This window comes from Bicyclus anynana, chromosome 16 (genome assembly GCF_947172395.1).
Source record: "Bicyclus anynana chromosome 16, ilBicAnyn1.1, whole genome shotgun sequence".
Taxonomy (NCBI): domain Eukaryota; kingdom Metazoa; phylum Arthropoda; class Insecta; order Lepidoptera; family Nymphalidae; genus Bicyclus; species Bicyclus anynana.
In genome coordinates this window covers 1,667,205-1,690,744 of record NC_069098.1, presented here as the reverse complement: position 1 = coordinate 1,690,744, position 23,540 = coordinate 1,667,205, and the positions used below count along the sequence as shown (strand labels likewise).

The window sequence follows — 23,540 nt, the reverse complement described above, 5'->3', positions numbered from 1 at the left end:
ACCAACAGACCAACATCAACGGAAGTCCCCTTTTATTTTATTGATATTTTTAAAGATGTCAAATCAAAGCCGTAATTAATTATTAATTACGGCTTTGATTTGACATCTTGACAGTCGAAAATTTTAAATATCTATCTAATATATAATTCCAATAGTCTATCAAATATCTATATTTGATAGACTATTGGAAGTTAATGTTTTCTAAAGTCAGCTTGTTTGCGATCAACGACTTTAAATTATCTAAATTCGTTGATCGCTGATTTAAAAAAAAAACACAGCTGACTATTCCTTTCTAAAAGCAAAATAAAGTAAACAATTATGGAATTTTGATATTCAAAATTTTCGACTAATCAATTTTAAAACGTCTTTGTTTTTCTCTATAATCAAAGAATCAACGTTACAAGAAGAAAACCATTTTTTTATATGTGCGGAAGTGCACAAGCGCATTAACAAAGACTATGTTATTTGTACAGAGGCGTCACTGTAATAACATGGTAATTTAGTATTCCGGGCGCGTAGAGGGCGCCAGAACTCCCTTTTGTAAAATTCGATTTTATTTTAGCAGCGCGGCGTGATTAAATATAATATGAAACGTGATTTTTCGACCGCTTCCCAACAGAGCACTAATAGTAACTCGACAATGCAGATGAAAGAGTTTATATTTCAGTGGAAAGTTAGGTATTAACTGCAATCTCACATGATCGATTGATGTTATTACACTTGACAAAGTAGCGTTATTCTGTAACGATGTTTTTGTCTGAGTTTTGATATCGTTTCTATCTATCTCTGTCTAGTATCGTATTAGACAGAGAGAGGTGGAGACGAATGTGAAATCCTGACAAGTTAAAGAAACATCGTTAGAGATCAGCGTCACAAATGAAATAACTGTAAAGGAACAACTAGTCACCTAAGGTTTGTTTCACACTAATCCCAACCACAAAACGTTGGTAGACATTGATATGTATGAAAATTTACTCTTAATATTATCGAATTATCACAAAAAACAACGTCACGAAGACGGAAAAGGCTACCTGACTGGTACTACATTAACTTGCACTCGTCACAACGATCTTAAAGCAACTAATACATCAGCTACACAAACACATCGATATTATTTTGTTGTTACCACAACGCAACTACAACAAACTTCAGCTGCATTATTCTCTATAACAACGTTACGACAACATAACCACTTTTAGTGCTATCTACTAATGCCTTTGCCGTACATATCACGGTAACTCGAATATTTGCGTAATCGTGATATTTAACATTTTCGAATACTTCTCGGACGAAGAGAAGGGCATTTTGCTTCGTTTGCGCGAATTTTGTCGGGAACAATAAGTGCAGTCGCCGCATAAGAAAAGTAGTGTCAAAAGGCTAAGAGTGTTTAATACGAGCGATAGTTGCTTTGTACTTATTAGTTGATCTTTCGATAATATTGTTGCCTCTCGATCGCATTCCTGATACTATCCTTGTGTGACTTAGCTTTAAGAAAAATAGTAACTAAATAACGAGATCAGTACTCGATGGAAAGCAGTCGAAATTGTATTATTATTGTCAGCGGATAAAAATTTGGTACAGCATTAAGCGCAAGTACTATGCTAAGAAAATACTTACATATTGACTTGTTTGTCACAGCACGCTTTGATTACCACACAGCAGTGTAAACATCTCACTAACACGAAGTGCTTTTTGTTTGTAAACAAACCCGACTCCAGTGGTGTTTCCAAAGTTACGATTAATTGGCTATGGTTGTTTATCAAAATCACAAGTTGGTCTTTTCAATATAACTTCTCTATTTCAGGTAGGGGTGGTGGTTTGTGTAGGAATGTTGGGTCTATTTTAAACATAAAATGTAAAACAACTGTAGAGAAAGTGTGTTTTGTCTTAACACGACAATACTTCGAAAGTTGACACTATTATTATGATACAGTAAATTATTATATATCAAATTAATTCATTATTTCATCTATAAAATGACTATTGAAATTTTTGGAGCCAAATATGACCTGAACGGTGTCAAGTGCAGTTGACAAAATAAACATAATAATCTTATAATATGTAAAAAAAATGCCTTTATTAACAGTTAGTATGTAAGTTATGTACGAGCCAAAAATGGCTTAAACATTGACTTGTTAGAACGATAAAATATTTATTTAAAAGATTCACCTTTGACGATGAGTATCCAAATATCCGGAGCTAAGTAATAGGAATTTGCAGTATCAGATTAACTTAAAATTGGCTTACTCCATTGAATATTTAAGAAAAATTGGTTTTATTGTGGCTTTTTTACGTTCCGGGAGCCAAATATGACTTTTATCGTATCGTGTGAGTTTGACATAAAATAATAACCTTTTTTAAACATTGGAAACACCCTGTACCTACGCCACATTACGTCGAGACCACCCGATATGTCAATACTTGGTGAAAGGTAACGATATGGACGCGTTTAAAACTAAACAAAATGATAATACTAATGACAATCAAACAAATTGACAAACATAAACAATGTACATTAACACCTCGGACGTAAGGCGAATTCTTCGTCCAGAAATTACATTTACAAATGATGTACTGTAAAAATAAGTAGATATTATAGATGTATTGATTGTAAAAACTACAGTCAGTTTCACATGATTTTTATATGGTTCCCATTAATTAAGTTTTCCATTGTAAAGTTGGTTTAAGTGCGCATATCAGTAATTATTAATATAATATATGTATTTGCGAGTATTTGAAAAGTGAACATCAGGTAGGTGATTCGCTAACACAGTGTGTTTGGGAACCAACATAGCCTGTTTGACATTAGGCAGTGCTTTTTACATTCCAACTTCATCGAATTAATATTATACCGAATCAGCGAATACGGGTCTTCAATATAATGCGCAGATTTAGCTTCAAAATAATGCGCAGAAGCCAAAAATCAAAATTAAAATTCAAAATAGTCAATACGCAAGCCGTTGCTGTGACATTCGGAAATACTTCAGTGCGTAAAAGTCACTTGTGCCTAAAAATGTATGTAGAAATACAATAAATTCATGTATACATTTTGTTTTTACTTTAAGGATTCCATTTTTAAAGTCTAATCTGGAAAATATTCTCATCATCAAAATTATTTCTATAGAATCTGATAATATTTTCAGAACAAACTCGTAATTGAGAACGCACTCGTAGTTTTAACATTCAATACATCATTCAAAACAAAAAAAAATATCAGTACAATTATTACCAACACAAGTGAACTTCATAAAAACAAAACAGCAATCACCCAATTTGTTACAATTACTCTCATGCTCAAATTCGTAAACAATACTATATAGTCGCAAACTGCACCCAAATACACTAGCGGATATAATAAACATGGTTTAAAATTTAAATTTTCTTCAAAGAAAATTTGACCTAACTACTACTCATAAAAGTTCATTTCACCTTGAAGAAAATTGAGATTAAATCTTAATCCATGTTTATAAATATGGCCGAAGGATGTTGATTCCCTTTGTGACGTCATATAATTGAGAACCACTTAACCGATTCCTTTAATCTTTATGTTTGCTTTCTAAAACTTGAAATTAAAAATTAAGGATAAAAAATGCGTACAGAATAACAAAATTTAATGACTATTTTATGGATATTTATTTCTCAATCAGACCTCAACGGCAGAACGAATCTGGATGAAATTTTGGAAAAATATTTTTGTCTGGCATATGCAATTCTTTTAACCTGTTGTTATATTCTAATAGAAGTGTGGTCTACGCAGGTAAAGCCGCTAGGAACAGCTATATTCTAGATATTACAAGCACAAAAACCCGAGTAATACGAGTACAAGTACCAAGACACCGCTCATTTCCTGTATGACCCAACCTGGAGAGAGGCCGATGCCTCTTTTTTTTTTTTATTGTACAAAATACAAAAAGTGTTATATAATAGGGTACATAAATAGCCATCCTCATAAACTTGAAGTTTTTGTGAGGACGGCGAGTTTACAGTTATGCTAATTTGTTATATAAAATAAACTTACCTACACATAAGGGACACAATTAGGCACCATATTTTATAATGCCTCTCTGCGACCTACACTGCGTTTTCTAGTGCAGAGTCGCCATTATAGCACCTTGGGACCCCAAAATTTATAGGCTACTTTAAGATATAGGTCCAACTTATTATCAGGTGACCCTATGGCTCTTGCTATCAATTATTATTAGATTAAAGAAAATCGGTTGTCTGTAAAGTCGGTTTACTGACGATAGTTGAACGTGACAATGTCATAAGAATTGATGGAATGGTTGCATTTTTCAAAAGAAAATGGTAAAATACTGTTTTAATCTTCATAGACCAGAATATACTTTATTTCTTGTAAAGTTGGCAACCCTAGAGCGTGGGAACGACGCATGACGTCATCTTTTTTCGAGTGTACAGCCGGCTCCATCGGATTATAAGACGTTGTCACGTCAAAAATAGCTTTTAATATTAAAGGTGCCTTATGCGACTTAACAGTAATGTTTTCTATAAGGTGATTTTAAATGGTGATGTGATGGAATTTTTTACTATCTATTTCTATATTCTTTATGTATATGCCCAATTTGTATACAAATTTGAATTCACAAATTCTTCAATCAATCAGGGCTGTCATCGCTTGTGACATTCATATCAGAAAATGTAACACCAAAGTTTGACGCCCCTTAGTATCTCCGTAAAGAAGTGTATTTAATGTTATGAGATATGAATGTTGCATTCAATAAGAGCCCCAGTAGGTTACCAGTGTTTTACATACGGTAACGTCTAGGTAAACATTTGTATGTTAATCCTACTAGTGTGTAGTGTATTTTCCTTTCCAATTTTCTGAAAAGTTCTTGTCACCTTTTGTCTTACATTGTAAAAGAGACAGCATTAGATTTAAGGGCTAAGCGTAAGATTTTCTGATAATATATTTGTTGTAGTCTTAACATTTATGTTTTATGTTGCTTTCTTACTTCATGTTAAACGACAGACAAAAATTGTGAATATATGTCACTTATCAGAAGGTTCAACAGACTTACACACTGAATTACTTATGTTATTTATCGTATGTAAAACACATAACAACCTAAGAGCCTATGCACACGACGTTATCATAACTAATCGATGACGCGCCTTAGGCCGACCGCAATCACTCGTTTTCCGTATACGTTTTCCTAATGCGTTATTTTTTTCTCATTTTGACTGTATATACTAGTATATAATGCAGGGTATACGTTACGTACGCGCGGAATTTGTTCCGTTCGGAAAAAAGAACCTGCCTGTGATTCAGTTAATTACTTTATATTGATTTCATGCACTCGGTTTTCAGAACACGGAAAACGGATTGGAAAAAAAACGAGTGTATGCGGCTAGCCTTTTACGCGATTAGGGTACTCAGGAAACGCAAGCCAATCGGCATGCCCTTACACGCAATACTCGCGTTTGTATCGATATACGCAGATAGGATACAACGCTGAATCTCCGCGTTTGTATAGTATTTGATAACGTGCAGTAGACGCGTAAACCAAACGTGCGTTTTAATAACGTCGTGTGCAAAAGCCCTAACAGACACATACAAAATTTAAATTCGTTACCACATATAGCTCCATAGTTCACAGAAGATTCTGTATTGTAAAAAAGTTGACGCTATAAAAAAGAGGTGCAGTATCAGATACCGCACATTGTCCTGTCTGACTTGCCTAACTACTTGCGTGCTGCTATCCTTGGACGGGAACTGTCCCGTCCGGTAAAACTCCTCTAACATTTTGTCTTTCTCTATAAACCTATCGTATAACCACTGGGTCATTCCTTCGGTGTCTGTGGGTACCTGTAACGAAAAGTACAATTTAATAATAATATTCATTCACGCTATTATTATAGGACTCAAAAGTGATTACAAATATAAGAAAACTAATGTCGAACAAAGGTTTCACAACATTTGTCAGGACAACTTAATTAACAAATTAAACTGTAACCAAAATGAGACTCCAGAATGGCAGAGAATGACATTGAATGAAGTCACGTACTTGTACACGATGTGTGTAGGGTTAAAGGCGCCTTTGACTGTTGACAAACACTCCCCTTTTCCACTCAAGTCACTCTCCCCGCCTATCCTAAGTAACCCATAAAGAAAGGAAGGTAAAACAAATAGTTCATATTCAACCAATTCGAACCAATATAAATTAAGTTTTTATAAAAAAGCATGTAAAGCTTTACATGCTTTTTTGGTAAAAATCAAATTTGAAATTTATATTAATATTTTTGGAAAGAGTTATTGAATTCTTTCTGCTTTTCGCAGTCTTTTCGCAAATAAAGAAGGAAAACTTCTGACTAACACAGCCTTCCTGAAATACATAAGTTTTAATTTAAAAATGATAACGTATCTATAGAAACACTTTTGAATAACAGACTCAACTTTGAAAGTTTTAATTTTATATTGATAACGTATCTATTTTTTTATATTTATTAAAAAAAAACGGAAAAATGTATCGAAAAGGAGCCTGTAATGTAGCATGTCTAAAAAGAGCCAATATAGGTTTTGGCAACGGTTCTGTTTGGACGCGCGCCAACGGCTTATTGCTGGGGAAATGATTAGATAATCTGTCATCGATATATTTATGGTATCTTCGGCCAATAAAGTATTATTAAACTTTAATATTTTGGCTTGCAAGGGATGTTTTTAAATATTTTATTTGTAATCTTTGCTGCAATTTTCTGACGAGTTGCGAAGCTGAAGTGGCAATGGGCGGGGCACATAGTTCGAAGAGCCGATGGACGTTGGGGTCCCAAGGTGCTGGAACGGCGACCCCGCACTAGTAAGCTCAGTGTTGGTCGACCCCCCACCAGGTGGACTGACGACATCAAGCGAGTCGCAGGGATTCGCTGGATGCAGGTGGCTCAGTATCGTGATGTTTGGAAGTCCCTACAAAAGGCCTATGTCCTGCAGTGGACGTCCATCGGCTGATATGATGATGATGATGATGATGATGATGATTTGTTATCTAATTTTCTCCTTAGCTTCTTCGGCGTGGAGTGAAACATTATCCCACTTTCCCATCCCATCCCATCCCATGCTATCCTTCTAATATTATAAATTTTAGACGGCCTCCGTGATGCAGTGGTATGTGTGGATTTACAAGACGGAATTCCTGGGTTCAATCCCCAGCTGGGCTGATTGATTTTCTTAATTGATCCAGGTCTGTCTGGTGGTTTTGGCGTGGTTAGTTACCATCCTACCAGGAAAGACGTACCAGCGTTCCGGTCCGATGTCGTGTAGAAACCGAAAGGGGTGTGGATTATCATCCTAGTCCTAACAAGTTAGCCCGCTTCCATCTAAGATTGCCTCATCATTTACCATCAAGTGAGATTGTAGTTAAGGGCTAACTTGTAAAGAATAAAAAATAAAAATAACTAAATAATAGATTAGTTTGTCTATAAACAACCTTTTTAATCCGTGCAACCTGTATACAATCAAGACCTTGACACAATTGGCACAGTTCATTGTCTTGTAACGTTTAATTACTCTAAAACTACGGTTACATTCATTTTCATGCTTCGTCGCTTCGGTCAAGGTCGCATTATATTTAAACAAATTTATATTATTGTACTCATATTGCACATTGATCTTGAATTTTTAAAAGCAAAAGGGCGTTTTCGTCTCATCACGAAATCTCGAAAACCGCTTGACGTAGAAAGTTGAAATTTGGCAGGGAGGTAGATTATAGTTTGTAGACGTCTAGTAAGAACGAATTTTGCGACAGGGCTGGATTAAGAGTCGTAGGCGTCCATTCGTAGAAATGAACTTTCGCTAATACTACTTTAACCGCTTAATTAGATGATTTTTATTTATTTAATGATTTAAATAATTTTGAAATTAAAAATATAACTCATTAAACAAATATTTAGGTAAGTACATTATATCAGAAAAAAAAAAGAATTTAACTCTATCCTCTGACAGAAGTTCTAATACCTTCTAAGATTTGACTCATACAATATATTCCGGGAAGTCCGTTTGGCTTTAAATGTGAATAAATCAAGTGTGTATAAACTGTGAATAATAGAAGTGTCCACACCACACACACACACAGTCAGTTTAACACACAAACGCGCTTGTCAAACGATTATCTCTACATCCTACCAGTTTAAACAAAGCCAAACGGAATACTCAGTTTAGATTTACCATAACAAGATAAGTTAATATATATGTTGCGCCCACCTCGCTGCTGGGGTACAGCCTGTAGTGCAGGTGGGTCCGGCATGGCGGGCGCGTGCCGCAGACGATGTCCTGCAAGTGCAGCGGGATGCGGTCCGGGTACGCGATAGTGACGTCCAGCACCCACTCGATGGTGTCGCCGCTCTTCGTGTCTATGATACGTGTGCTGTTCTGATTCACGTCATCTGTACAAAAACATGAAATCAATCTATATATATATATAAATAAATTGCTGTTCGTTAGTCTCGCTAAAACTCGAGAACGGCTGAACGGATTTATCTTATCTTGGTCTTCAAATGTTCGTGGAGGTATAGGGAAGGTTTAAAAGGTGAGAAAAATTAGAACAATTGCCGGGAAAACCATAAAAACAACCCTTTTCTATTTCCCATACAAACGTTTAAGAGTCAAGGTGTAGGGTATGGTAGGGGTAGAGTAGTGTGGAGTAGGGATAGGGAAGAAGTGCACATAAGTCAAGCGAAGCTTGACCGGGTCAACTAGAAAATAAATATAATAGTACCTACAGGAAATCCAGAAAAAAACGTCGGTCGAAGCGGTCGATGTACTCAAGTTAAGCTTGTTAGGTCGCTCCCTACCGATGGTTAAAAAAATATCGAGTCATGTAATTCTTTTAGTCATATTTCCTAGATTTCCTGTACCAATATATGTAAAATCAATAAATAAGTAATCTATAGTTATAATAAAACTGTAGCAGGTCCAATTCTGTACATTCTAGGTCTTTTGAAAAAAAATATTACAGAGTATTTTTTTTATTTTTTGTCTGTTTGTCCGTCTGTCTGTCCGTATTTTTGTTGACCGCACATCACGCTGAAACTACTGAGTGAATTCAAATGAAACTTGACTTTGATCCGATTTGAGATCATAATACGAAGAAGGTAAACAATACTTATCATCTCAAAAATAAAATCAGAAGGGGGTTGAAAGTTTGTGTGGAAAATCCTTCATTTTACCCCTAAAGAGCTAAAAAGGAATTGTAGTTTTTTTGTAATTTAAATCGTAAACGTTTAAATGTTTTATGTTTTATTGTTGTATGATTAATGGACTATTTAATATACAAAGATGCGAAAGTATCTGCATGTGACAAAAAAACCATTTCTAAAGTGCTCATAGTACATAGCTCATAATTTGTATGTCTTTTTAAGTCCGGACTGGAACGGCTGAATCGAATTAAATAGGAGATTATTAAACAACATAGTGTGAAGAGCTAGAAGTTTGTGACTTTAAACCTGCTAACTTTATTACAGTAGGTACAAGCAATATTACGCCATCATCTTGGAATTACATTACCTGAAAATGTTTTTGGTGGTCTTGTACTATTGAAATCATTTAATACAGCTCTCGAAGTCCCTGTACCTTTTTTATATCCTTGTTTGGACGTGCCGGCGGTAGGCACCTGCGGGCCCACCTCCTCCATGATGATCTTCAAAGCACCGGCGCGAGGCAGCGAGACGTACTCTAACTTTGGTAGATTGTTCTTCTCGGCAAACCTTAAACAAGCAAACCATAACGTTTACTGGTGGGAGGCTTCGGCCGTGGCTAGTTACCACCCTACCGACAAAGACATACCGTCAAGCGATTTACCGTTCCGGTACGATGCCGTGTAGAAACCGAAAGGAGTGTGGATTTTCATCCTCCTCCTAACAAGTTAGCCCGCTTCCTTCTTAGACTGCATCATCACTTACCCACAGGTGATTGAGATTGTAGTCAAGGGCTAACTTGTAAAAAATATGTAAAAAATAAAAAATAAAAAAATAAAAAAAAAACATGTTTGTCGATAGGCTAGTTTTTTAATTGTTCATTATGTGTATTGTTTAAGTATATTTATAAAAAAAATATTTATTATACTAGATTGAAAAAAAATATCTTATATTCTTGAGACGTGATATGAAAATTTTAAATATTATATTAACTGTACTGAACTGTCACGTTAACAAATAATTTACTCCGCCAACTTGTCAATTATGTGCATTTTAAGAAATTAAATATCATGTGTTTCAAATGGTCAAAGAAAAACATCGTGAGGAAACCAGCATACCTAATAATTTTCTTACCACCAGCGTAGTGGACTAAGGCCTAACCCCTCTCATCCTGGGAAGAGACTCGTGCTCAACAGTGAGCTGAACATGGGTTGTTAATGATGGTGATAATATACGTAGGTTTTTACGTTAAAAAAAACATAACAATCGTCTAGCTATACGATTGTCTGGCAAAAGCGAAGCATTAATCAAAAATATGAAATTGAATGCTCTCAAAAATTACGTATCAGTTTTTGTGTGCTGCCAAGAAATTCCATTTATATCATTGTGGGTTTCGCAATAACCAATTATGTTTTCATTCAGCACAAAGCTTCACCCGATACCATATATCGGGTTCGAGTCGTATACCCGACGGTCACAGAGCAACACGTCAAAGATACAAATAAATGAGCTTTCTTTATAGCAATTGCTGCGCCGGTCAATGGTGTTGAATTTGAGTCTTATCAAAACAAACTGGTGGCCCACCTAATGTTAAATGCAAAGTCATCGCCCATAAAAGAACAACATTGGAGTATGCATATAAGCTGACCCATCAAAGTGAGGCTATTGCGCTTGTCCTCTCCTACCTCTCTACATTCAAAGATTAAATTAAACACACACTTATAAAGAAGTATAATATAAAATAGCTTGAAAGTGAAGTTTAATTATTTATATAAGGTGTAACTGTTTCGTTGGTCTATTGGTTAGCCTATGTGGCTTAGGATCATGAGGTCCTGGGTTCAAATCCTGAGTCGGGTCATGCGGAATACCTACTGATATTTTTTCATCTAACATATTTTCAGTGTAAAATCTCAGCCCGGAGTCGGAGCTGGGGTCACACCTTCATGCCTCGGAGAACACGTTAAGTCATCGGTTCTGATCATTATCATTGACATCTAATAGTGGTCGTTAATGAATTTGCCATTATTACCCTAATCCCGCTAACCCGCATTTAAGCATCGCGGTGAGTCTAAGCTCCATATCGCTTTTCCTATAAGTAGGGAGCCCTAGCTCTATAGTGGTCCGTTAAAAATTATTATTGGTTTAATTTTTTTATTACAATAAATAATTCTATATTATTTATCCGTGATAACATACTACTAGATATTTTAACTATGACCAACTGGTCAAATATTTTGCAAGCTAAGTAACATTCCATATACCACCTTTGCGAATAGTTCGTCCGACTGAACGTTGCTCTTGCCCGTGCCCGACGACTTTATTTTGCCGTATTATTTACAAGGACCAATTTAATGGAAGCCGGGGCTCGTTATAGTAGAGTGCCTACGATTTGTCTACGGGCATTGCTCGAAAGAAATACCGATAACAACTAAAGCCTTCCATTATAAGTTTATGTTTATTTTTTATACTAACAGACGCTCGTGACTTAAGACTGGCATTTCATTTTACTTCGAATATATTTTCATTTTAATAAAACAAGTCTTTAACAGAACAAACATGCGGGCGGGCGTCCACAGATCCGCATCTAACGCATCGGATGCATTGCATCAAACGGATTTTAGTATTCTTTGTATAAACAGTCATATACAAGTGGGTCCACTGATCCGCATCTTACAGAGCGCATCGAACGGATTTCGTCTACCGTAAAATTGAAAATCTGTTTGATGCGATGCGTCCAATATATACGATGGATATCTGTGGACGCTTGTCATTAAATATCAATCAATCATTGAAAAAATTAATCCTCGACTGGTGACCCTAGAGCCCTAGAGCCGTGATAGCCCAGTGGATATGACCTCTGCCTCCGATTCCGGGGGGCGTAGGTTCGAATCCGGTCCGGGGATAGTGCAATTTGAGAAATTAAATATCACGTGTCTCAAACGGTGAAGAAAAACATCATAAGGAAACGTGCACACCGGAGAATTTTCTTAATTGTCTGCGTGTGTGAAGTCTGCCGATTCGCATTGGGCCAGCGTGGTGGACTAATAGCCTAACCCCTCTCATTCTCAGAGGAGACTCGAGCTCCGCTTTAAAGCCGAATATGGGTTGATAATGATGTTGGTACAGCGAAAAGCGCAGTGTTGTTCGACTGATGACATCCAGCGGATAACGGGGTGTTTAGTAAAAGACCAAGGTCCAATTTGTGGAGGGATTTTTAAACAACAGATAAATAAATAATAAATACCTCTGACTGACTTCCCTCCTCTTGTGCAGGAAGCCTCCTTCAGGGAACAGCACCATGAACTGTCTCCCGAGAGGTATGTAGTACTTGTGTATGTGCTCCTTCAGCTCTACGAGCGACTGTTCTCGTTTCGCCTGACCCTGCAGATAAAGGGAAATAATAAAAAATAATAAACTGCTGACAATCAATAATTAAGCTAGGAAGAAGAGTGTGTCCAAATTATTTTCAACTTGCAAGGAGAATGATATTTTCAGATTCAGAATGGCGAATCTGATTTTCACCTTCGAATGTGAATGATTTCATATACATTTATTAAGGTACAATTAAAATATTATCTATACTAATATTATAAAGCTGAAGAGTTTGTTTGTTTGTTTGTTTGTTTGATTGAACGCGCTAATCTCAGAAACTACTGGTTAGATTTGAAAAATTCTTTCAGTGTTAGCCCATTAATCGAGGAAGGCTATAGGCTATATTTTATCCCCATATTCCTACGGTAACAGGAACCACACGGGTGAAACCGCGCGGCGTCAGCTAGTAAAATATAAAGGATAACAAAACTGGGTAATAACCGACCGATTACTTCAGAAATATACATAAATAAAGGAAATTATACATTTTTGAAGCTTTTTTATACCAGCGGACGACCGCGACCCCGTTCTCGTGAAATTCCATTTTTCCTTAAATCCATGGATTTTTCTGCTTATAAGGTCGAAATCCCCTCTATACTAAATTTCATCCAAATCGGCTCAGTAGTTAAGCCATAAAAAGGTAAAAGACATACAGACTTACTTTCGGATTTATAATATTAGTAGGTATCAAAGTATGGACTACTTGTTATTTGAAATGTCTTGTCTCACTAATACTAAACCAAATAACGGCAGTGCATTTTAAACAGAATCAGAAGAGAATAATTTTCTCAGTTATAAAGGAAAAAGGAACATAATCAAGTTCAAAAACCTTTTTTTATATACATATTATGTTCTCTTTAATAAAAATGCCTCTTAAACATTTCGAGCGCGCCGTAGTACATACCTAAGCTTTTATTTTCGTAGCTACCATAAAATTTCAGTACAAAAAACGTTAATAGGAAAAATAAATACACTCGAGCAAATAAAATACAAATATTTTCCCCTTCAAATGGCAAAACGTTATCGACAGTTGGCGCGTGTAGGCGAAATATTTTTATTATAACATTTATTAGATGGAAAATATTTGAGGTATTAATTTACCCCCCTCTGTTTCCTACTGATTACCCCTCCCCATATTACCCCACGACGGTTCAGCGGTGAACACAATATGTCTAATATTACTGTATTTTTATACGTCACTGATATATTGCTTAATTGTCTTAGAGATGTGTAGTTTATTGTCGTTGACTACCTTCATTTGAAATTGTATTTTTTTTTTATTCGTAGCCGTTTGAATTAAATACGAGTATACACGTACGTTACACAAATTTATAACCTAACTAGCGGACGCCCGTGACTTCGTCCGCGTGAAACTCGATGTAAACTTTCAACTACCCCTACCCTACCCCTACCCTACCCTACCCTACCCTACCCTACCCCTACCATGCCCCTACCCTACCATGCTCCTACCCTACCCCTACAATATTGGTTTGTAGTACATGCTATGTATCAGAGATGGCGCTGTATGTGAAAAAAGGGGGTACTGTAGGGATAGGGATCCCTACCGTACCCCTACCCTACCCCTACCATATTGGTTTGTAGTACATGCTATGTATCATTGTTATTATTGTTTGTTTATTTTTATTTCATTACTTGTGTGTGGAAAATAAAGAGATTCTATTCTATTCTATTCTATCAGAGATGGCGCTGTATGTGAAAAAAGATTTTCCCGCTTTTCTGTTGAATTTTTTCCTGAATTTTCTTGGCTTTCCTTAAATCCCTCATCGGTATATATTATAGTATCTAGGTCATATATCGGTATATATTATAGTCATAAAACCCCGCTAACTCAACATAAATACAGTACCTACCAAATATAATCACATTATGAACATATATAACATTGTTTTAGTTCTATATCAATGATTTGACGGCCTCCGTGGCGCAGTGGTATGCGCGGTGGATTTACAAGACGGAGGTCCTGGGTTCGATCCCCGGCTGGACAGCTTGAGATTTTCTTAATTTGTCCAGGTCTGGCTGGTGGGAGACTTCGGCCGTGGCTAGTTACCATCCTACCGGCAAAGACGTACCGCCAAGCGATTTAGCGTTCCGGTACGATGTCGTGTAGAAACCGAAAGGGGTGTGGATTTTCATCCTCCTCCTAACAAGTTAGCCCGCTTCCATCTTAGACTGCATCATCACTTACCATCAGGTGAGATTGTAGTCAAGGGCTAACTTGTAAAGAATAAAAAAAAAAAATAAAAAAAGATGGCGATCGGTAAAAGGCCCCCTATTCATAGTTATTATCAACATTCTGTGGGTGAACATGAATTTTTTTGTACATGATTCTCATTGAGCGAAAAATATGTCGAAATGATGGGAAAAAAAGAATTTAGCAAAGTCTGTATTAAAACACGCGAAAAGTATGGAAGGCATAATCTATACTTCTAAATCTATACTAATATATAAAGCTGAAGAGTTTGTTTGTTTGTTTGTTGAGGAACTACTAGTCCGATTTGAAAAATTCTTTCAGTGTTAGATAGCCCATTTATCGAGGAAGGCTATAGGCTATATTATCACTGTACTCATACGGGAACAGGAACCACGCGGGTGAAACCGCGCGGCGTCAGCTAGTTACCAATAAAATTAGCGACTTATATTCATAGAAAGGCGTACGATAGCACATAGAAGGACAGTTTCATACCGATTGAGCTAGCTGCAAGATAAGCTTTTGGTGTGGGAGTAAATATTTAAAAACTTTAAAAAGCGACAAAGTCAATACTGGAAAATCACATAAAAAGTAAAGATACTCTCAGTGCAACTTAACAGCATTTTTACAGAATACAGGAAAAAAATGGTGAAAAAATGTAACTTTCATTTAAAAACCGAACCCATACTCCAACTCCACCCCACAATAGACCTTTGAGGCTTTGTACCTTTTGTAGGCGTAATAAAGGCGTCATACACGGGGATGTAAACCATTAATCCTTCATAAATAGCAGTGAGATAAATTTATATCTAGAGGGTGATTCTATGCATTATTATAGTGTGTTCGTATTTAAATGTCAAAGTTTATTAAAAAAAGTAAAGTTCATTTATTCTTGTCAATATTTTTTTTACAAGATTAGATTTTATATTGTTGAAAATATTCACCAACGCAGTGACAAAAATATATATTAATATTCTTGATCTTAGGTATATGAATGAATAAATAAAAAATATATAAAGCTGAAGAGTTTGTTTGATTGAACGCGCTAATCTCAGGAACAACAAGTCCGATTTGAAAAATTCTTTCAGTGTTAGATAGCCCATTTATCGAGGAAGGCTATAGATTATATATTATAACCCCGTTTTCCTAAGGGAACGGGAACCACGCGGGTAAAACCTCGCGGCGTCAGCTAGTAAATAAATAAAGGTCTATTTGCTTACATACAAAGTTACAAATAACAAAGTTGTAAAAAAATGCATAGTGGACAAGCAAGTACAAGTAACTGCCTCAGCATGAAGTCACAGCTTTCTGTGGCGTTGGTACGTATGATGCAAAAAGTACGGAGTTTAGATCTCTAGTAACTCTAGTGTAAATAACATCTCACTGTAATCCCGTATTGTAGCTCTAACTTATCAAATGATTAATAGAAGGAAGCATTACTTCACAGAATTTCATGATACACAACAAGTTTTCTCTCTTACGTTCGCATGTAAAAGAAAAAGTTTCATATATGCAGGAAAAGTTTTATGCCCAAGTAAGCCAACTTGGTTTTGTTATGTTAGAATAACTTCAACAATATGACCAGATAAGGAGTTGTTGCATTTATTTTTGACAAGTAGACAACACCCGCAAAGGTTGTATTTCTCGGATTTTCCATTACTTTTCCGCACATCGCAGGGTGTCAACTAGAAAAATCTATAAGTACCTAAGTGAGGAATAATGTATTTATAAAACTATTTTCTGTTTTTCTTGTTCCATCAACTTCTGGTCTAGCTGTAGGTAGGCTTCGGCCGTGGCTAGTTTCCACCCCATCGGCAAAACATACCGCCCAGAGATTCAGCGTTCCGGTACGATGTCGTGTAGAAAACGAAAGGGGTGTGGATTTTCCGCCTCCTCCTAACCAGTTAGCCCGCTTCCATCTTAGATTGCATCATCACTTATCATTAGAGGAGATTGTAGTCAAGGGCTAACTTATAAAGACTTTAATTGTCAGCTGATGGACGTTCACTGCAGAATATAGATATCTTGAAAGTACTTCTATTTGGCAAAAGTATGGTGACACATATCATGGTGTTTAATAAATATTTAACAGAGTTAATACTAGTATATTAAAAGTAATATCATCATCATCATCATAGCAGCCGATGGACGTCCACTGCAGGACATAGGCCTTTTGTAGGGACTTCCAAACATCACGATCCTGAGCCGCCTGCATCCAGCGAATCCCTGCGACTCGCTTAATGTCTGCAGACCACCTGATAGAGGGTCGAAAAATAATAAGTAAGTAATATGAACAACATGAATTTGGTTATAGGGAGTGTTACCACAATCCAGGTCGCATAGCCGTGTCGAATTCGCAAAGTAGCGCAATTATAACTACGAGTATTAAATCATAGTTTGTAAACTATACGTACGCGGACAATCTCTTTTGTCGTAGTACTCGAACAAGTATACTCGTATATACGTACGTAAGTTACGAGTACCTACACTAGTGCTTGCGCTAACTTTGCGTCGACGCCCCGGTATGTTTCTAGAGTGCATATTAATTATAGACATGGCGATGGGGTTTTTAAAGAAAGATTATTTGCCATATTATGGTCAATATGTCTGTCCCTCTCCATATAGTCGGAAAGTTTTTTTTTTAAAGAATATTTGCCATATTTTTTTATATGACCAATATTACCATTCCCCTCCAACCAGTCGGGAAAGACTGTGCTAGGAGTGGGTACTACAATGGACTAAAGAGGTGAGCATTGAACCACCACCCCTCGGTGATGAATCCAACCCCTCTTACCGTTGAGCTATTAAGGCTACTTATTTTATAATTTTTGTTTTTAAGCTCATGGTCATTTTTATTAAAGGTAAGAGATACTAGTCGTTACATGAGTAATATTATCACCTTAAGACCACCAACCCTTATTGGAACAGCGTAGTGGCTCTAAACTACATAATATACTCTCCTATAAATAGGAAACCGTTAAAATAAGCTGACAATGGTCATAATATTTACAATAAAACCATACGTCAAGTAACATATATGGTCTTACAACCTACAGAGAAACCATTACCAGTAGATGAGAGTTTTATAAGCTGCAATATCTCCGGGCGTCTCCGTCTAGCTAAACGATCAACGTAAGGGAAACACTCGTAGGTATAAGAGCTAACAACACATTGTAGCCACATTGTAGTAAAAACTAAGTGTCGAACTGTTTCCGCTGGTTCGACGGCCGGCCAATTGCACTTCGCTTACGGAGCGCTCACGAACTTTGCGATTTACCAATGCTGACGACCATGTTAAAAAAAATATTTCTTTTGTGAGAAATCTTTAACCTTCATTGGGAACCTAACTACTACGCCACTGCTTTAAATAAATGTTTTCAAACATTTCTATTATCTTGAACTTTGCATTTTTGTGAAAATGGTATAATTTTTGTATGTATATCAAAATCCAAGATTTAAGATGTCAACTAAAATAAATGTATGTAATTTTCAGCTACATTAATCACCACTCAACCAAAAAAAATATAATTTTCATGCTACGTCACGTCGTATACAGCAGCAGCATAGGGTGTGAATGTTTTAAGAAACCAGACTAAAATAATATATCTGTATAATATACAAAAGTCATAACTTTGAACTGTATGTTGACAGTCACTGCTAAACAGATTTCGCTAAAATTTCGTACCTACCTATGTAAGTAGCTATTATAAAATATAATTCACGCGACCAAAGATCACAGGCATTTGCTAGTTTCAATATTTATCCCAAAATAAATATGTTTATAATCATAAATCATTTGACCATTGGCGACGTGTTCACCGGGACGCAAATAAAAAGTAGGTAAAATTAGTTATAAGATGACGTGCAATTTTATTACGAATTATTTTTATTATTATTATTTTAATTTTTCATTCATTATAAGATATCATACCGTGTCATTTTAATATTTTAGTTTAATTTACGACATATATTTAAATTATTATACTTTTGTATGTGGATTTTTATCCTTAATAAAGAAATTATTATTATTATTATTATAAATAGTGTCATAACCATTGGCAAAGCGCACTCAATATGTCGATCGTTAGCGTTTTCAAAAGTCCTCCCGCCGAGTCCAGATTGGAGTTAGACCCGTTCCTGTTTAGGAGCGGTTCGTTGCGCCCGTGGGAACGCGATCAGCCGCAGATGCGACGCGATTTACTGCGCGGGCTTTTGTTTTAAATTGATTCGCGTTTAGGCGGTGCTAGCGACGATCGGAACAACGCCATTTCTTGTCACGATAAACGTTACTTTCATACTTATCAAATGTAAAACGACGAAGTGTTCCGCAGGATTCCGCATTCCGCATTATTTGTAACACTAGCTGACGTCGCGCGGTTTCACCCGCGTGATTTCCATTCCCGTAGGAATACCTATAGTCTTCCTCGATAAATGGGCTATCTAACACTGAAAAAATTTTTCAAATCGGACCAGTAGTTTCTGAGATTAGCGCGTTCAAACAAACAAACTCTTCAGCTTTATAATATTAGTATAGATTTGTAACTTTTTAGATGTCAGAGCCGTGATAGCCCAGTGGATATGACCTCTGCCTACGATTTCGGAAGGTGTGGGGTCGAATCCGGTCCGGGGCATGCACCTCCAACTTTTTATTTGTGTGCATTTTAAGAAATGAAATATCACATGTCTCAATCGTTGAAGGAAAAACATCATGAGTAAACCTGCATACTAGAGAATTTTCTTAATTCTCTTCGTGTGTGAAGTCTGCCAATCCGCATTGGGCCAGCGTGGTGGACTATTGGCCTAACCCCTCTCATTCTGAGAGGAGACTCGAGCTCAGCAGTGAGCCAAATATATGGGTTGATCATTATCAATGATCAAACCAAACTTTCAAGAGTGAAATGAACTGTCAACCGAAACATCCTACATAAAACGAACTGTACTAAGATTTTCATGAAAAAAATGACTAGTTCAAAAAGGCGGGGTAATATTCTTAATCCATAACCAGAACAAAACATCGTTAATCGGACTTTCAAAGAAGAGAAAAAAAGTTTGTTCCTCGTACACCGCTAGCCCATTATAGTATACTCACAATTCGTGAAGAAAAACTACTAACAAACGTGTAAGCGCTTAACGAGAGTGTCCGAACTTCCGCCTCGTTACCGCCGCTAAGCGTCAAATAAGACAAAAGTTCTAATAATGTGTGAAAAAGAGCCCTTTTTCGAGTAGGCGGAAAGGAGTTTCTTTCTGCATTAGTAACTGACCGGAAACATGAGTAACATCAAATCATCATATGCTAGAAACATTATTCCGAAAAAAAAAATCAAAATCACGATATGAACGACCAAGATATGAACATAAATAGAAATAGAACTAGACAAATCGCACCATCTTAAAATTAGCACATGCAAAAAAAATGCATCATTAACATATTCGGCTCCCTGTTCAGCACGAGTCTCCTCTCAGAATGCGAGGGGTTGGGCCTTAGTCCATCACTCTGGCCAAGTACGCATAAGCAGACCTCACACACGTAAAGCATTAAGAAAATTCTCAGATATGCAGGTTTCCTCACGATGTTTTTCTTTCACCGTTTGAGACACGGGATATTTAATTTCTTAAAATGCACATAACTGAAATACTACGTGCATTTTAAAAAAATAAGTTGCAGGTGCATGCTCAGACCAGATTCAAACCTACGTCCTCCGATTTGATGGCAGAGGTAGAATCCGTGCATCTAGTACATTGGAGTAGCATGATGGGTCTAAATAGGGAGGTGTGGTGAAATTAAAATAATTCTTGCGTAGGGAAATAAAAATTACAAAATAATAATTATTATTAAATTATCTGTTTTGTGATAGGTTTTTCCCACAGAAACATAAAAATAATATATACGCTAAATCTGACTTTTGCTTGTGACTAAAACTACTAACATAGTGCCACTAGCTATTTAGCGTTATGGTACGACGTGTAGAAACGAACCAACATCAGTGTTCATAATAACTAGATATACATATAACTGGTAAGTAATCTATCTACCTATACAAATGCAACTGGTATCGAATGCAATGTTTATTATGAGGCTATTTACATTTTACTTTTTTATAATATGTATATATGATGCTCTTTTTACGTGACCCTACGTATATCTCATTAAAGTGTATGTCAGATAACTTTAGTACAACTTTTTTGTCCGCAGTAGTAATAAAGTAGTACGGTTGTGGTTTTCTTACTCGTATAAAGCGAGATTAATTACTGATGGTCGAGATTCCTGTTATTTTTATTTGTAGTTTCAAAGTTAAGGGGATAGATTGACTATCTAATAAAAGAAACAAACCAAAAATGTTCCAAATATGATCATCATCATCATATGAGCCGATGGATGTCCACTGCAGGACATGGGACTTTTGTTTCCTTTAATATTAGCACTAACATCACGATACTGAGCCACAAATACGGCACGTGGACTATGTTTCGTCGAATTGTGTTAAAATTTGAATTTTTTTCCTTCAAAATATTTTTTGGTAAATTAAAACCCTGTTTCAAGGGACTATTATTATGAGTGTATGGTTTTAATTTCAACTAGATAGCCGCCACACGCGTTCCGGAGAAAGCGGTTTTGACAAATAGACAGACCGGCAAACAGGCGATTTATAAGGGTTCCATTTATACTTTTTTAGATACGGAACCCTAAAAACAAAATTGTAAAATAAAAGAGTAATAATTTAACAGCGAATTTCCGCAGTCGGCCACACGATAACTACATTTCTACCCGCGTGATTAATAAAAGAAAAAGTCCCAAGTTAAAACAACTTATTTGGCATCACACCAGCTATTTAATATCTGGGGCAGAGAGAAAATTTTCAACGACAGAAAGCACTTATTTTTCGAAAACAAAATTGCTATGGCCGACAATTTCTTTACAAGAAAATGGGTCACAAGATTTTAAACAAGCATTTTAAATCGACTTTTATATTAAAGCCAGAGGAAGTCCGCGGCTTTGACCGCGTGGAATATGGTTTAATTATGTTGGATTAGATGGTATGGACTAATGGCTCATTCTTAGAGGAGACTCCAGCTCAACAGTGAGCCGAATACAAAATGGGTTGATAATGATGATGAGATTGTATGGTGGCAGTCTTTTGCTGGATACTCAGTACTACTGCTTGCTGCTTGCTGCCAAGTGATTTTGCGTTCCGGTACGACATCGCGTAACAACCATTCAGGGATGTAGGAGGTTGAATAAAGTGAAAAAAATCCTTGCAAGTTAGCATACTGGCATCGTGGGTTACATTGACAATTTGACTAAGTGTGAGATTGAAGTCTCGCATTGGAGCAGCGTAGTGGGTCTAAGCTCTATATAAGGAGAGAGGCCTGTAGTGGGCCGGTAAAAATAGGTTTATAATAATTATGTTGTCAAATGCTAAATAATTTCAGTATTTGCGTTTAATTTGCCACGGTCGATCACTAATTCTGGGGAAAAATTACAGTTTGACGTCACGGGAATCGAACACAGGACCTTTCATTATAAAACAAGCATCCATAACTGAAAATGAACCAATCATTCGTCATCATCAATTCATCAACAATAAATACAATGGGTAGGGTCAGATCAACTACTTCTGATATCAAATTAGCATGAATTATTCATATACTAATCAACAAATTGAGGCATATCTTTAAAAAAAAGATCACGTAAACGTCCGCTATATTTCGTAACGAAATTTTCGTAGCGAAGGAAAAAATTAAGGTTCGCCCGCAACTAAAACTTTTATCCAATAAGCGACATTCGATCGCCCCTAAAAACCTAATTACAACGATAGGCACCAACCGAAGTCAAGATAAATAAAGATAATCCCGGGAAAGTATCCCGGCCAGTTAATTTCCCCGGGACGAAGTTGCGCGGCCCGGGCAAATTGGAGCCAAACTTCTCTTCATTTCCTTTTCGATCCGGGAAATTTCAAACCTCAGCGGTTAGGGGAAGTATCACATTTAGACGTTTTCTTTTAACGATTTATTTGGTGGAGTGGTGTGTGTAAGCTTTTGTCTGCTAAATAAAAAAATATATAATAATTCAAGGCATATACAAAGAAAGTATAGGTGAACTGTGCTTGATAATGTTCATTTTGGATGACATCAACAATGAACATTTCTCTCAAAAACTTGTCAAATGCAAACTCGTTAATATTTTTAACACGTAAATAAAAATAAATTTGAATAAATTCATTGCATTCATTTCAAATACAAAACACAGTTAAAAAGAAATTAGTTTAATCTTTCCATTCTATGCCCATCAATGCCCATCAACTCGAAAAACAAGCTCGATACCCTGTTTCTTACAAGAGTCAGGATTGTCTGAGTGGAAAAAAATGAGGAATAGACTATTAAAATAGGCTGACTGATTGATTAATACAAATCCATGCGTAAAAGTGTGATCAGTCCCTAAGCACGTTTAGTCGTCATCGCATAGTTTTTCCCAAAGTTGAGTTTGTTTTATCTTCACCGGGTGATTATGCTACATCGAAAGGCCGGCATGAATTCCGTCGGACCTTAAACTTGTAGTATTTAAATTAACAACTTCTGCGGCAACTTTCAAGTTGCAACTTGTAGTTTCGTGTTAAAAAGGTAACGCTTACTTTGATCACTTCTTGCTGAGTGTAGCTATTTTGTAATTTCAGAAGTTTGATTAAATTAAAGGCGCTCTCCACGTCCGTGCCTCGGAGAAAACGTTGAACGGTCATTGTAATTAAGAAAAACTATTACTGTAATTAAGAATTATTAAAAGAACAGATCGTTAGAGATTGAAACATTACCACCCTGC

At 36.4% G+C, this 23,540-nt stretch overlaps 1 protein-coding gene across 1 annotated transcript; it reads right to left on the bottom strand.

Moving 5' to 3' along the window:
- Nucleotides 1-5,114: 5,114 nt before the first annotated feature.
- On the bottom strand, nucleotides 5,115-23,460 carry LOC112052771 (acyl-CoA:lysophosphatidylglycerol acyltransferase 1). Its single transcript, XM_052886306.1, has 6 exons — nucleotides 23,356-23,460; nucleotides 12,389-12,525; nucleotides 9,515-9,714; nucleotides 8,213-8,394; nucleotides 5,693-5,824; nucleotides 5,115-5,171 (listed from the first exon to the last, which is right to left on the bottom strand). Exons 1-6 carry the CDS (start codon nucleotides 23,458-23,460, stop codon nucleotides 5,115-5,117), a joined length of 813 nt encoding a protein of 270 aa, XP_052742266.1.
- Between the last annotated feature and the right edge of the window lie 80 nt (nucleotides 23,461-23,540).

Coding starts and splice junctions, on each gene's coding strand:
- LOC112052771 (XM_052886306.1), bottom strand. CDS start 23,460: ATGACCGTTCAACGTTTTCTCCGAGGCACGGACGTGGAGAGCGCCTTT. Junction 8,395..9,514: donor ACCACCAAAAACATTTTCAG/GTAATGTAATTC, acceptor GTTTTTGTACAG/ATGACGTGAATCAGAACAGC. Junction 5,825..8,212: donor GGCTGTACCCCAGCAGCGAG/GTGGGCGCAACA, acceptor TTTTCGTTACAG/GTACCCACAGACACCGAAGG.